The 15,501-nt window shown below is 43.6% G+C and overlaps 1 protein-coding gene and 1 long non-coding RNA gene across 2 annotated transcripts; both read right to left on the bottom strand.

Annotated features, from left to right (window-relative positions):
• Positions 1-419: 419 nt before the first annotated feature.
• On the bottom strand, positions 420-946 carry LOC117751938. The gene is made up of 2 exons (XR_004611938.1): positions 720-946; positions 420-616 (listed from the first exon to the last, which is right to left on the bottom strand). It is a non-coding gene; the product is annotated as an uncharacterized LOC117751938 (long non-coding RNA).
• Positions 947-4,552: 3,606 nt separating this feature from the next.
• On the bottom strand, positions 4,553-14,254 carry LOC117751850 (serine/threonine-protein kinase DCLK2-like). The gene is made up of 16 exons (XM_034568839.1): positions 13,711-14,254; positions 11,090-11,478; positions 9,147-9,273; positions 8,746-8,865; positions 8,429-8,502; positions 8,250-8,322; positions 7,787-7,892; positions 7,614-7,671; positions 7,354-7,473; positions 7,124-7,270; positions 6,913-7,046; positions 6,733-6,810; positions 6,430-6,526; positions 6,035-6,115; positions 5,276-5,491; positions 4,553-5,240 (listed from the first exon to the last, which is right to left on the bottom strand). The coding sequence occupies exons 1-15, from the start codon at positions 14,144-14,146 to the stop codon at positions 5,366-5,368; spliced, it is 2,166 nt and encodes a 721-aa protein (XP_034424730.1). The 5' UTR covers positions 14,147-14,254; the 3' UTR covers positions 4,553-5,240; positions 5,276-5,365.
• Positions 14,255-15,501: the final 1,247 nt, after the last annotated feature.

The raw sequence follows: 15,501 nt of genomic DNA, 5'->3' as shown, positions 1-15,501 counted from the left end.
GATTAAAATGATTAAATTCATATATGATTTATAATCTGGATTTAATGTCATATAATTCATACACAGTGAACTAGAGAATGTTGTAGTGGCGCTTTGTGATGAGTAATTAGGCTCCAATGGAGGAAAACAAATCGAAGTCAGAATCTGAAGAGAGTTAAATTGTAAGTTTAGTCCACATATCATGTTGGTTTTATTCTGGTTATATCACTATTCTGGTAATGTTACAACTTTATTCTCGTAAATTACAAGTATCTTCTCAATGACGATATTATTCTCGTAATATTACGACTTTATTCTCAATATCTTAGATTTTTTTCAGGCTGGTTCTCACACATTTATTAGGACCATAGAAAACGTACTGTTCTTTAACTCTTTCTTTAATTGTCCCTCACGTGTTCCTCAACATTTCCTTTTTTACAACGATACATTTCAGAAAACAGCATCTCGTATTTCTGGACTGAATCCAGGTCATTCTCAACAAACTGAAACTTTTTTATTGCAGATGAAACGTGGACGATTTTCTCTCCTCTAGATGTTGTCAGTGATGATGAATCTCGTTTGTCACATGTACAGATTAAAACTTACTGAATAACGTTTTTACGCAGACGTTATTTATCTCTGTAATTCGGATAGTTTTGTATTTCTGTTTATACCAGAACGTTTTCAGATAATTCAACCCCCCTAATTTACCAATGAGCACATCGTCAGGTAGTTTTGACGAGGACGATACACAGAAAAACTTCTTGTGTCTGTTTTCTGAGTCGTTTCACTTTAAAGCCTCGAGGTTTGAGTTACAGCCAATCAGAGTTCGAGAGAAAATCTTACAGGTTTCATCTGCATCAACGTAATTCTGTGTGTGTGTGTGTGTGTGTGTGTAAAAGTTTTATGTATAACCAAACATTCCAAGTTTTTAATCCAAATAAAGTTTTTAGGCATTTCAGTTGTTTCTGCACATTGTATATTTAATGTCTCTGCGCTGGCGAAAGGTCACAGTGACGTCATCTTTGTTAATAATGCAGCAGGAAGACGAGCGTGACGGGTTCACGTGATGCCACCGCATCAGTTTTATTTTCACAGTCCAATTAATCTTTCCTTGATACAAATCGGTGTTCGTGTTTCCTCCAAACGTCCCCGATCCCAACAAACATACAGGTTTCATATCAACACACATCGACATTACAGATCATCAAAACATGTCTACAACATGTCTTCAAAATTCTCACGTCTCCTTCCACTTTGAGCCGGGACTAGTTTTCCTAAAAGCGTCCCACAGGAAGAAAAACACTTTGACTGCAAACTGAGTCTTTGATTAATTTAACAGAAATCTCTTACGGGCGATTACAGCAAATGTTGAAAGATTATTTATTCAGATTTCTATCTGCCAGGTTGAAGGTTTACGTGAACCTTCTGGTCATTACAAGGAAATGATTGTCTTTCAAATTAGATAAGTTCAGAGGGTTGGGTTTTAAAACCTGTTGTGAAATAATTCAGCATAAATCCTGAAGATCAACCTCGGACTCCTTCTAGGAAAACCAGCCCCGTTTGGTTCATTAATCTAGTTCTGCTACTGCACTTCATGAAAAAAGTTTCTGTCTAAAATGAGGCATGATGTGAAATGATAACACACACACACACACACATTGCATTTGATTTAAAAACACACACACAAAGGGCCTCACAGCTACAGCCACCCTGGGTCAAATCACTGAAATCTCCTCGGTCAGTCGACTGAACCGAACCGGGTTCTCTTCTGGGTTTCGTAGATTTGCTCAAAACCAACAAGATGCTTCCTCAACATGAACGAAAACACAAATGAACTAACGCGTCGCAAACTCAGACCGAGTCAGCTTTGTTGTGTGTAATTCATCCTGCAGTGGACAGGGGGCAACAATGAGCCATCAGTCGATTTCACCCAAACTCTGCACCTTCTTCTTCCCTCAGTGCATGAAGTGTCAAGACAAAGTGAAACCAGGACCCAGCGACATGGAGGCCAGACTCCTCCCATCACGCCCGACACACCAGAGAGAAATGACGACACGTCTTCTTCCGTTTTTTTTTTTTGTTTCAACACAGGATGGCACATTTGGTCAAGGCAACACGTTTTCTCTCTTGTTCGCAATGTGAAACAAACTTCGGCTTCTTCTTCGACTGTAGCCAGACGGGTTTGACTCTAGTGTGAGTTAGAATATTACGTAATATGTAAACTTGCACAGAATACGAGCAGCTTTACATCGGAGAGTGGTCGGAGCGTTGACACGTGCTCGACGACCCAGGTGTGGCTGCAACACGACAGAGTCGACACAAGGCTCCGTTCGGTTTGGTTTAAAGCAAAGAGAAAAGAATTAAGACTACTGGGTTCATAGCAGGCATAGAAGGTCGAAGGCCGAGCCACTGATCGGAATTCGAGCTGCAGTTCGAGGCGAGGGTCAGAGGTCGCTCCACAACGAGGGAACTGAGCGTCATCGTGTTAAAAACTTCCCCAGTTAGAAACTTAAAGATTAGTTGCTTAATGTTGTAATGTTTTTTTTTTATGTGCAGCGTCGCCTCGGCCGCACGTTTCCCCCAAACTCTCAATCAGGGGCTCCGACGAAAAGGTAAAGGCCATGGAAAGGTCACGGTGAGGTCACAGCATCAGGTCATTGATCCACACGACGACTGACACTTTGTTTCAAGTTTTTTGTTTTTTTGTTTTTTTTAAATGACCCCCCCCCCCCCTCTATTCATTAATGCAAACACACACACAAAATGCACATAGTGATCCTTTCAAGTTCAAACATTACAAATCAAATACACACTCACACTTATTTACACACACACACACACACACCTTTCCTTCATCCGCACTGACCAGTAACATCAACAGACGGCATGAATGATGGAGCGATATGATTGGTGGATGACCCACGATGTCACCGTGTAAAGAGAGAGAATCCGTCGCTCTGACCAAACTCAACTTTCAGGTAAAAAACTCTTTCATCACAGTTCGTCAACACCCGTCAGAAACCTTGAATCTTTTGTTCTGTCTAACTTTTTTTTATCTGAATCAATAACTAACTATTAAAATACATTTTACTGTGTGAAAATGTCTCAGGTTCAATGTGGAAAATCACTAAATATACGGTGTCTGGGAAAACAAGGTTTTTTTCAGGGTGCTGACACATCGCGTCTTAGATTATTTCTTTTAAAACTTGTTTTTTGATTTTTTTTTCAAACTGCTACTATTTCCCTACTTCACGACTGACTCACACAGACAGACACCAACAGACGAGTGATATTTACAACATTTACAACATATTTCATCCTCCGTGAACTGGAGGTCTGGACTGGAACGTTCCCTTTAGCTCAGTCGTACGAAGGATCGCAACCTCAGAAGGTCGTTGGAATAAATTTGTGAGGTTTGTGAGTCGTTCCGTTAATTTTAGACACAATACGAAGCCTGAGGAACCGGCGAGGGACGGTGGGTCGGGAGTTGTGTAGAGAAGGCTCATTGTTTTGAGTTTTTATTTTCCATACAATTAATCTGTCCACTCAAATATTTTTCATAAAAAGATTCAGATTCCAAAAAATCTTGAAATCGACCAAAATTCCAGTTTAGAGACATTTTGAAACATCTTTTTTCCCCCGTATTTTCATTTATATTCGGCCCAAATAATCTTCCATAGAAAAGTAATGTGGGCAGATTTTAAATTTGTTGTGAGGAATAGTTAAAATCCTTCTACCTCTAAAGCGGTAACATGCTGTTTGATTTCCTGGAAAAGGAGCAAATGTTTTATAATGTGTTAAGTAGTAAAGTTTTACTGGTGCTGATAGTTTAGAACATTAGAACAAAATATATATTTTCTTATCCCACTATTTGCTGTTTGTGTAAACCAAACACCAAAATGTATATTTGAAAAACAATGAGCCTTGTGTATCAGTACAGCGCTAGTTTCTGAGGACCTGTGGAAGAAAGAGCATTTCGGATGTTAGGAGGAATTCATCAGCCGCGTAAACAGGCACAGTACTTGAATTTCTTCCTGGACTGGTGGGGACCAAGTAGAAGAAATGAGAAACGTCCTTCAGGCCAGCGGAAGGAGAGCAGGAGGGTCAAGGCAGGAGGAACGGGACGTTTCCCAGAATAAATGGAAGACATCCGGGTCACCGAGAGGCAGGGACTACGGAGAACAAGATCCCTAAACCACAGGGAGAGCTCTGTAAATGAAACACTGGTGTATATCAGTCCCATGAGACACTGGGTGGTGGAACGGTCCAGTAGCACCTTCACGCTGTTCCAGTGGTGATGTGGTGTCTGTCCTTCGAGCAGCAGTGGGAGACTCCTGTTACAGAGCAAAGTGGACGTTGGGTCGAGGTTGAATGGAGCTTATCCACGACGATGTAAATACTTTCCAGTACAGCAGCAGAGACGTGACTTCGTAAAGTCTTCGGTAGATTAAATGCTGTTCTACATCAGAGCTGAGGAAAGTCTCCAATTGATTAATTGGATATAATACTAAAGAACCTGTTTCCAGTTGAGCAGTCCAGCAAGTAAAATGGAAATCCTTTTGGTTTTTTGAAATCAATTCTAGACTGGAGGTTGGGGAACACTTTTGGTTTCCAGTAAATCAAGAAAGTGGAAAAAACGTTCTTAGATGTGGGTGAAGGAGCTCGTTTGGTCTCAAGCAAATGACCGAGGACGTGTCCTAGAGCATAGTTGTTGGTGGTTCTGGTCCAGTGGGTGAGATAGGACTGCTTCTAGACCAGAAGGATGTGGGAACCTGCTTAGTTTCCAGAGTTCTAGACCTAATTTTAGGGAGCTCATTTCGAGTATATGAAAAGGAAAGAGATATTGCTCTTCTACAGCTGATCAGAGGGTGTTTACACCAGGAACGAAGGAATGTTTTTTGGTTTCATGGATCACGACCACTTGTAGCCAAATATGTGGGGAAATCACTTTGTTTCCAGAAGATAAAACAGGATGTATTCTAGACCAGATTTCAGGGAACTGGTTTGGTTTCCAGTGGATGAAATAGATCTGCTAGACTGAGCAGGTGGGGTTTTCTTTGGAAAGACGTGTTCTAGACCAGATTTGAGGGAGCTAATTTCTAGTACATGAAATGGAAATAGATGTAGATCACCAGTGTGGGACCTTGTTTGGTTTCCAGAAGATAAAATACGATGAGGGAACATATGAGACTGATTTGAGGGAGCTAATTCATATGTTCAAGAGCAGTGTTGAGGGAACTCGTTTGGTTCCCAGTTGATCAAAAGGCCCAGATCGAATGATGGAATTCTGGAAGAGTAATTTATTTTCCAGAAAAATTGATCTGGACATTTTGTGTTTTTTTCACTGAGGAAAACAAGGAGGTGAACTTTCAAGAGGTGAGTTTTAGACCATGGGTGAAGGAACTTGTTTGGATTCCAGAATTGGTAATTCCTGCTCTGGTTCCAGTGCGTCTCCACTGGTCTGGTCTTCAGTGCTGCTCACAGCGTTGGAGTCGACGGGAGCTTCGTCCTAAACCAACACAGTCACCAGTAACAGCTGTTAGCGTTCAGCATTGGAATTCATTATGTTTTCATCTGTGTTAGTTAGTTAGTTAGTTAGATAGTTAGTTAGTTAGTTAGATAGTTAGTTAGTTAGATAGTTAGTAAGCAGGATTACGCAAAAACTCGTGGACAGATTACCAACAGATTTTTCAGAGGACTGATAATTATGAGTGTGTTTGTAATTTAGTGGAGATCGGAAAAAAATCTGTATCTGGTGAAGTTAAATGTGGTTTCACTTGGAGACGGTTGGGCCTTAGTGGAGGTTTGAACTTTTCTGAGTGACATTCTAGATTTTTTATTTAGTTAATTCAACTTAAACATCCTCAAGGTTATTGACGCTCAGGCTGTTTTACTGAGGCAGCTTTTGAAATAAGGAACAAGGAAGGAAGTTGTTTCACTTTTCAGAGAGTAACAACAACTTCTGCTTTATGGTTAGTAACCATTGTGACTCATTTCTTCTCTAGTGTACTGTAGGTGTGTAGTATTTGTGTGTGTGTGTGTGTTTTCTTACCGTCACCCAGCAGTGTAATAAAACTTCCTCTGCAGTGAAACGAGTGTCTACGTTCACCTGCAGCATCTGACTAATCAGCATCTGGGGAACAGGTCATGTGACAGTTAACAGCCTGCAGGGAACTGACCACTGTTCTTCTTTATGAGCTGTTTTATCAAACCTGTCTGTGACCGGCATGTGTTTACGTAGAATCCATTTAAAACAGAAGAAAACTTAAAAACGTGTTCTGAAGCTTCTTTTTTTAATAACTGCAAATGATGATGGACGACTCGTCTCCCCTTCCTCCCGTTCTATAAAAGTGAAGCCCATAATATTCCCACAAATCCTGGTCTGACCAAAAACGAGTCAATCTCAGCTGTCAATCATCTACGTCTAGTGTCAAATGGCTGTGGTACCTTCGCAGGCAGACTGATGGTGTCCCAGTCCGGAGATGGAAACTCCAGCTTCCCTCTGAGGATCTGATCGAACAGCTCCTCCTGCACGTTATTCTCACTGAGGAAGACGAGGAAACAGCTTTTTAATGAACCGACAAACATGACGAAGGTTATTTATCTGCTAAAAAACACATAAAAGTTCATGTTATAGAAAACAAGACACTATATTAGAACAGAGACCAGATGGACACATGTTTTTTAAATCATCTAAATGAACAAGTGCAGGTTTTATTGTTGTTTATAAGAAGCTTTGTGTTCGCTGACCTTCGGAATGGAGGGAATCCACACAACAGGATGTAGGTGATGACTCCAGCCGCCCAGATGTCGACTTTGAGACCATAACTTCACAAACACACAGAACAGGTTCAGATTCATTCAATACTTTAACAGAAGTCTGACGAGTGTGTGAATCAAATCCATAAAAACACTGAAACGTTTTCTCACCCGGTCTCTGCGATGATCTCCGGGGCGACGTACGTTGGCGTCCCGCAGACGGTGTACAGCGGCCCCTCCAAGACCGTCGCCAAACCAAAATCCCCCAACTTCAGGGACTTGGTGCCGTCTGGATACTCACACACCTGATCACACACTCCAGTTAACAGTGTGTGTGTGTGTGTGTGTGTGTGTGTGTGTGTGTGTGTGTGTGTGTGTTTACCAGCAGGTTCTCAGGCTTGATGTCGCGGTGGACGATGTTCATGCGGTGCAGGTACTTGACGGCTCCGGCCAGGTTGAAGACCATGGCGCTCGAGTCTCGCTCGCTGTACTTAGTGGAGGAGGTGATGGCGTCGAACAGGTCGCCGCCCTGGTGGAGGCAGAGGCATGAGAGTGGTGACGCTTTAAAGAAACAAGATGATGAGGATGAGGATGAGGAAGAGGAGGAAGAACCTTGACGAGCTCCATGACGAGGAACAGCTGAGACGGCGTTTCGTCCACCTCGATTAACTGGATGATGCTCGGATGTCGAACCCTCCGCAGGACCGCCACCTCGTTCTCTATCAGGTGCTCCTGTACACACACACACACACACACACACACACACACACACACACACACACACACACACACACACACACACAGTGTGACACTTAAACACACTATCACTCCCGCTCTCGTGAACACAATATTTATGTAAATATCAGTGTTACCTTCCCACAGCATCGAGCCTTGTCGATGATCTTCAGGGCGTATTCCTTTCCTGTCGACCTGTCAATCAAAACACTCGACCTGTCAATCAACAAACTCTGAACTAAAACAATCAGTTTCACCTCCCAGTTTTTAAGGCTAACATTTGGAGTTTTGTGTTCTGGACGTTCCTCACCTCTCCACACACTCCTTCACCACAGCGAAGTTTCCATCTCCGATCACTTTCCCGACTTTGTATTTATCGTTGATGTTGGAGGAAGAAACCGTTCGATTCCCGTTAACTGTGAGAGGAGAACGATTTTTTTAGTCTTTACTCAGGATGTTTCACTGGTTTACTCCAGTTTGAAGAAGCCAATCTGAAGGTTTCAGAGTTTGACGACTTCGTGCTTCACTCTGACGCCTGAAGTTCAAACGTCTTTTCAGCCGGGACGAACCCTTGATGCTCTCAAGCTGCCGCTGGATCAGACTTTTTCTTTTGAAAAAAAACTGTTTTTAAAAATTCACTTAGATTCCTAACTTAAAAACCTGAATCTCTCAAACCTTCACGTAGCTGTCGAACACTGTGAACATAAAAAAATGGTCTTCTTTGACCCAAACTTTTTACATTAGTTTTTTTAAATCAGTGCGTGAACACACACCCTCGACAGTGGCGTCCTCCGGCTGCTCGGACTCTCCGTTGACGTCAGTGGAGGAGGATCGACGAGGAGAGATCTGGAGACAAGACGAGACAGACGTGAAAGTGTGGAAAGAGAAAAGATAGATTTTCTAACTCCAGATTTGAAGAAAACCGATCAGTCACTCGATCGATGAATCCGACCTTGAGGCTGCGTTGAGTCCCGGGGCTGGTGGGGGAGGGGCTGGACCTGGATGACTTCCCTGAGGGCTCATTGGCTACAGACAAGAGAAAGGAGCCTTGTGATTGGTCAATATCTTTTTATATTTGTCATCTGATTTATAACATTTTACTCAATGTTAAATATTTTAAATAGTTGTAATCATTTTTTCATCGTTTAATATGTTTGTATTTGTCATCATTTTAAATTGTTTTTGAATAATTGTTTCTGTAATTTTTACATCATTTCTTTGAAATATTTCTTTTAATAATTTGTTATTTAATGTTTCTGATGTTCACACCTGGACCTGGACCTGGAGACTTGGTTCTGGTCCTGGACGTGGAGAACCCGGAGCTGCTGGGAGTCTTGGGAGTTGTAGGTTTCTGAGGAGCAGCAGGGCGAGGTGCTTTGACTCGGCATTCTGGGAAAACAAAGTCGTATCATCAGTTAAACCCTTAAAAAGACAAACACCAACAACGTGTTGGCTCTTCGTCTCTTCTCTGACTCATTGGTTCTTACTGATGATGTGAAAACATCTCACTACTGTAATATTTCCCTTTTTGGTTTATCATAAAAAGTGATGAATGGTTGATTTATCAGTCCTGGTTGGTGAAATGTGAATTGGTCGCACAAAACAAGACTTCCAATGACATCACAATTGTCCTGTGTGTGTGTGTGTGTGTGTGTGTGTGTGTATCTCACCATTAACAAACGTCTGCGTCTTGGTGGTGTGTGTGAGCACAAAGTCGTCCTGAGCGTAACGGAACTTCTCCGGGCCGCACGCCATGAACACGTCGTCATCTCCGAAGAAATCCTGCAGACAGGTCAGCTACACGCACACACACACACACACACACACACACACACACACACACACACACACATTTTGCTGTGTAGGATTAAACAAAAATTACACATCAAACTGTCCCAGATTTAAAGAGAGAGAGGGAGCAGGTGAAGAGCTGACGGATCAGCGGAGCAGAGGGAGGACGGATTAAACAGAGACATGAAATTCATCAATGAACAATGTCAGCGACACACACTCTGTAGCTGTCTGTCTATGAGTGATGGCTCCAGCATCAGGTTAAAGAACTTATCATTATCAGTCACATCATTTAGTTAAGAGCTCAAACACGTTGACTCTTCACATGACATCAAACACACACGTTATATTTATATATAATGAAAATGTTGTCGATGTTTTATACTTCATTCATCTTCTGTCCTTTTCTCTGTCTTATCCTCTCACCCCCCCATGTTTTTCTCAACATCTCTGGAATTACAAAGTGTGTGTGTGTGTGTGTGTGTGTGTGTGTGTGTGTGTGTATGTGTGTCTGTGTGTCTCCCTCTCGTCCTTTCACTTTGTGCAGCCACTTCAAGCAGTGGGACAGAAACCCCATCACACAGTGCACACACACATATACACAGGGACACTGCGGCAGTGCAGTTACCATGCCAACCAGTCGTCTAGTAACTCCCCATACACACACACACACACACACACACACACACACACACACACACACAAGCCTTGTTTCATTCAGACTGAGCCGAGTGTGAAAAGAGTGAAAGCGTCTGAGTTGTTTAAAGAATTAAATTCCTCATTATGACTCGCTGCCTTCAAAATAAAAGCTTTAAATTACAATCAAAAGTGGCGACCAAAAACGTTCAACTAAAATAAGGTCTGATAATTATTGTTCTTTCTTCCTTTGTTTGCTGATTTTAACACTTTGAGCAACAAATTTAATTTTCTATGATAAATAGTTTTAAAACCAAATTAATACTAAGGGGATGCAACAGCTTTAGTTACTGATGCTTTATTTTGAAGGCAGTCTGTTTTGTTTTTTTTAATTTATTTCCTTAAGGTGGATGCTGCTGGAATCTGAGGGTGTGTGTGTGTGTGTGTGTGTGTGTGTGTGTGTGTGTGTGTGTGTGTTGCGTTCACTGCAACAACTCTGCATCAGTCACAGGACACTCAGTTCTCCACTGTCTGTGACTTCAAAGTGTGTGTGTGTGTGTGTGTGTGTGTGTATTTGGTAAAAATAGCTTTGTCAGTGAATGTGCGATAAGTTTAAATCCTTTAGAGGACAAAAGAGTTTCAGAGCGGATCAGAGAACATTCAGAGTCGGTTCAACACGACGATGAAGGAAAAAAAAATTGTTTCGCTGACTGTCGCAGTTTCAGAGCTTCAGACTGAAAACACGTGAAACTCATTTAAACATTTAACACTGAAACTACAACTGAAAGATACTCGTTGAAACAAACTCAATAGGAATATTGAACTTCATTTTTCCTTATATATCTTTACATCTTTACACAAGTCACTGTGAGGAAACGGTGAGAACAAATAGTTCAAATGCACCAAATGAACGTCCTCGTGGTTCAAACGTTTTATCGTCGGAGGTGAAGACTGCAGCTGCTTCCTCTTCTTCTTCTAGTGTTTAATGCTGTCTCTAGACCCAGAGCATCTCTTTTTGTGGGACTACATTTTGGTGCGTTGGTCAGAGGAACCTTTCACACCTGATATTTGGGTTCAGACTGAACTGAAAAGTCTGAAGGTCTGAACCAAACAAGGTGTGAAAACTCTGTAAATCTGTGTCAGGTAAGAAAACATTAATTCTGTCAAAGAACAAACGCTGTCTCACCTGTTTTCCGTCCAGCGTGTACAACCTCTTCACGGCACCAGAGTCCAGCTTGATGGCCTCGGTGATGTCGGCCAGCACTTGTTCGAAGGAGTGTGCTGTCTTCTTGTTCAGCAGGACCCTCACCGCCTTGCGGGGCTTCACGCCGCTGCGGATCACCGTCACCAGCTTGGGCTTGATGAAGTCTTTGCTCTCCCTGCCCTCTCGACCCTCAGGGCGCTCTCTGGGGACGGTGGCGACGGCGGCGCTCGCTGACACACCAGTGGACGCCGTGGCGGACCGGGTCGAGCTGGCCGCGCCGGCCCCGGCTCCGGGCTTCCAGCTGGGGACGGAGATCTTGTTGTAGTCGACCTTACGGTACGGCTCATTGGAGGCACAAATGTAGCACTCACCTGGAGAGAGAGAGGAAACAAAGATTTTCAGTACGGCGTCAGATCAGTGAGTGTAAATAAAGATGGACGACACGTCTCCACTGCCTCCTTTTGTACAAGAATGAAGCCAAAATATCAAACGCTGCCATCTTGAGCTTTTCACGTCATTTGCAGTCTGAGCAGTTGTGGAACCTTGGTATCAAGGCCCCGCCCACACATGACGTGTGTTTTGTCAAAAAAAAATCCACAGACCAACAACACGTCCTCAAATGAAAAACATTTAAGACATCAAATCATTTTTTATATTTTCATTATTAAAGACAAATTAATTATCTGTGAATTGATGAACTGATTCATCGAGTAATCGTTGCAGCTTCACTTGATTAAATTTGAGCCAATCACACCTGCAGCCGGCGACAGTTTTACCTTATATGGTTAAAAATGGCTCCAACTGAGTCTCTCTCTCCTGTAGTCTCACTCTGCCTCGCTCTACCTTTCTGCATGTCACTCTTTTTCACACACACACACACACACACACACACACACACACACACACACTCACACTCGTCTGCACCTGCATCCCTCACCTTCCCCCCCCCCCCCCCCCCCCCCCCCCCCCCCTCTCTCTCTCTCTCTCTCTCTCTCTCTCTCTCTCTGTGTGTTTTCGTGACCTTGCCGCTCGTCTCCTTCCAAGTGTCAAAATTTCCCTTTGCCATTCAAACCAGCTGCTTTGGGTTTTTTATTCAAATACACAGAAACAACAAAGAGACGACATGACGGCTCTGAAAAAAAGAAGCCAAAACATCTCGACCGTCGCCTTTCGGCTAGCTGCAGTTTTGGTCATGACTTTAAAAAAACGGGCTGATACGTCATGATTGACAGCTGAGTCTGACTCGTGATTGGTCGATTGGGATATTTTGCCGTCATTTTTGTCCAACAGAAGGAAGTGGAGACGTGTCGTCCATCTTTATTTAGGCTCGATGTCTATTAACATCAGTTCGTTAAATAGGTTTTAAGTTTCTGTTGCCGGAAAGCAGCCAAACAAAAGCTCCACTCCACTGCAAGCTTCCACGTTTTTCCTCTTACGCACAGAGAGGTCGTGAACGGGTTCCACACTTTTGACTCGCAGCTTTACGTCTGTTTGTCATTTGTTAGTTCCACTGAAGGCTTAGCGAAGCATCTTTCCGAATGTCTCTGGCTGAACAGCTTCCTGCCTCTAACGCTCATTACCGGACATTACAACCAGTCGCAGATCAATACTGATGTTACTCAGCTGCTGGTTTGTTTCAGGCTGAACGATGTCAGACAAGACGTCAGAGATTTTAAAGAAGAATCATTTCCTGCTTTAGATCTTAAAGTTTTCCAAGGGTTTAAGTGGATGGATTTTTTTTGTTGTGGTTATTTTAACGTCCTGAAACGAAACCTCATGAGGTGAAAAGCTAGTTTCCCTGTGATGATGAATTATCTGTGACTGATGGTCGGTCGGATGGTTCGGTCCCAGGTTGGGGTTTAGATCGTCTCTGTATTGATTATACACTAATCATTCTGCTGTTGATGTGCTCAGAGATAAATAATTCAAGTGTGTTTGCACAGACACAGAGGAAGCAGACAGTGAGGACGTTAAAGAGGACAGATCAGAGGATCAATAGATCGATCCATCCTTGGTAATCTTCAGTAGCGACAAAGAAGGAATATGTTTTCCGTACTCATGAACTCATCTGTACTCTGTATCCAAAATAATCTAAAATTGGAATACGCGACAATTCGTACACTGTAACTGAGAAGTCGGGAACCACGGAACCTGAAGTAAAGACCGGCTGCTGCACTAAGAGCTGTTCACTTATTTATTGAAAGTTTGGTGAAGCTCGACTGAACAGCTGTCGTTGCTGTGACCAACAACTCTTGTCGTGATCTATAGCGTCACTTACGTCGAGTTCCAGCCGCCTCTTCGTTCATTATTAATATTGAACGTAACCTTAGGCTCTTAACAATACACATGACAAGTGTGATGGACGGTTCTCCAGATAAGTGAGGCACAGACAGACAAAGATTTCTGGAATTGAACTATCAGTGATGGAAATAGGGAAATGAGATGGAAATGGAGGAACATGGTGAGTTCCAGTATCAGCCTGAAGTGTTGAGTCCACAATCCTTATTCAGGGTTAGGGTTAGGGTTGTAGCATGAGAACTTGTTCCAGAAATTAAACTATTCCTTTGAGCAGAACAAGGCTGAGTAAAACGAACGCATCTTACCTTCCACCAGCTCGTCCATACTGGTGATCTTTTTGCTGCCGTCCATAGTGTAGATTGTGCGCACCCCTTGTGGCAAATGCAGGTTATCCGCCAATGAGCGCGTCAGCTCCATCAACAGTGCGTCGTAGGAGCGAAACCGATCGCTGGAAACGGCGTACACCAGACCCTTAAAGTACCGGTCTCCGTTGCGGTAGAACCTGACCTTTTTGGCCCTTTTCTCCGAGGTGAGCGCCTGCAGGGTTCGGGTCCGGTAATAGCTGCAGTTGGCGCTGTGGGCAGGGCTAGGAACCAGGCTGCTGCCCCTGGAGCTGGGGCCAGATCCCCCACCACCAGCGCTGTTTGTAGAGTCATCTCTCTTGGCCCGGGTGGAGCGTCCCCGGCGAACCTTGTCTCGTTCCTCAAAGTGCTCCAGCTCGAGGGTCTTGCTCAGAGACATCGTGAATAATGTGTCAGTAGCGTTGAAACGTCCCGTGGATTTCCGGCTACATAAGATTCATCGTCCAACAATAGTAAACGTGACTTTTATCCTCGTAGTCAGGTGTCTTGCTTGTTCAAGCAGGAATTACTTCTTTAGCTCAGAGTCCAGATGACCCGCCTGAAGAACCAGTACAAAGCCAGTACCTTAGTGTGCTTTGTGGTTTCCTGGTGCTGGTCCTGGCCGTAGTTTTAATTGATTGAAGTCTCTGTAATCCCGATAAAATCCCAGATCTAGATCAGGTAATCCTGTTGTAAATCCAGTGTTGGGCTACTCCAACTTCAATTTATGCTACAAACACAACACGTTGGACCCTTCTGCCTTAAAATAATCGTAGAATTCACTACTTCAGTACTTCTTCGATGTACTAATCCACAAATGTCCGATGATTGATCAGGAAAGTGTTCAACATCTAGCTAAAGGCCTCTTCTATACTTTGATGGCTGGAGATGGACACATCATACAGAATTTGTCCTGGTCCATGAACTCCACAGTTTTCCCAACAGAGGTGAACTCTTCTTTGTGATGTGGTCGAGCCGTCGGAGTGACCTTCCTATGACCTCACTGTTCTGCCTTCAAGCCCGGTGCATTGGCGTAAGGACCTTGTACGAGCATGTCGAGTCCCAGCAGTCCTGCAGAGGTGCAGTCCGGTTCCTTAGCATCCCTCCATCACTGATGAAAAGAAGAGATGACAGTCACATGGGTTAGTGACGAGCAGATCTACCAATCACCCTGAGCAGCAGCTGCAGGTCCTGCCTCCAGGTGCAGATCAGGGTTTAAGGATACTGACGACAGGACTGCATTCAAGAAAGGATGAATATTCAGCACAATCACATACAGCCTCGTTTGCATGCACACGTTTCATTAAATCCTGATGAATAAGACATGCAGAGGTCGCAGGTGAATTATAGTCGAGATGTTTTAGTGAAATTAAATTTCAGGTCCATTGATTTTCAGTCAGATTTAAAGGATCTGAAGCCAAAAACAGAATATGAGGGTGTGGATGGAATTATATTAATAAAAGCTGATAATTCATCTGATGCATGAACTGACTTTATCCATCAATAGGCTGTGCTGACACTCACACACACACACGCGCGCGCGCACACACACGCGCACACACACAGGGAGGCACCTACCAATAATGCTGTGAAACCGGTTTGTTGCTATGGAGGCTTTCTCCTCTTCCCCCGGTGCCTGTTCCGGTCTGTTCCCGAGGATCAGGCGGCTCCAGGCGGACCGAGCCGCTCCCAGCGAGCCGAGCCGGCTCCTCTAGGCCGGGATGCGGGGAAGCAGCGGCTGCAGGCGGGATGAAC

This window comes from Hippoglossus hippoglossus, chromosome 18, assembly GCF_009819705.1.
Source record: "Hippoglossus hippoglossus isolate fHipHip1 chromosome 18, fHipHip1.pri, whole genome shotgun sequence".
Classification (NCBI taxonomy): Eukaryota; Metazoa; Chordata; class Actinopteri; order Pleuronectiformes; family Pleuronectidae; genus Hippoglossus; species Hippoglossus hippoglossus.
This window is presented reverse-complemented; position numbering and strand designations above follow the sequence as displayed.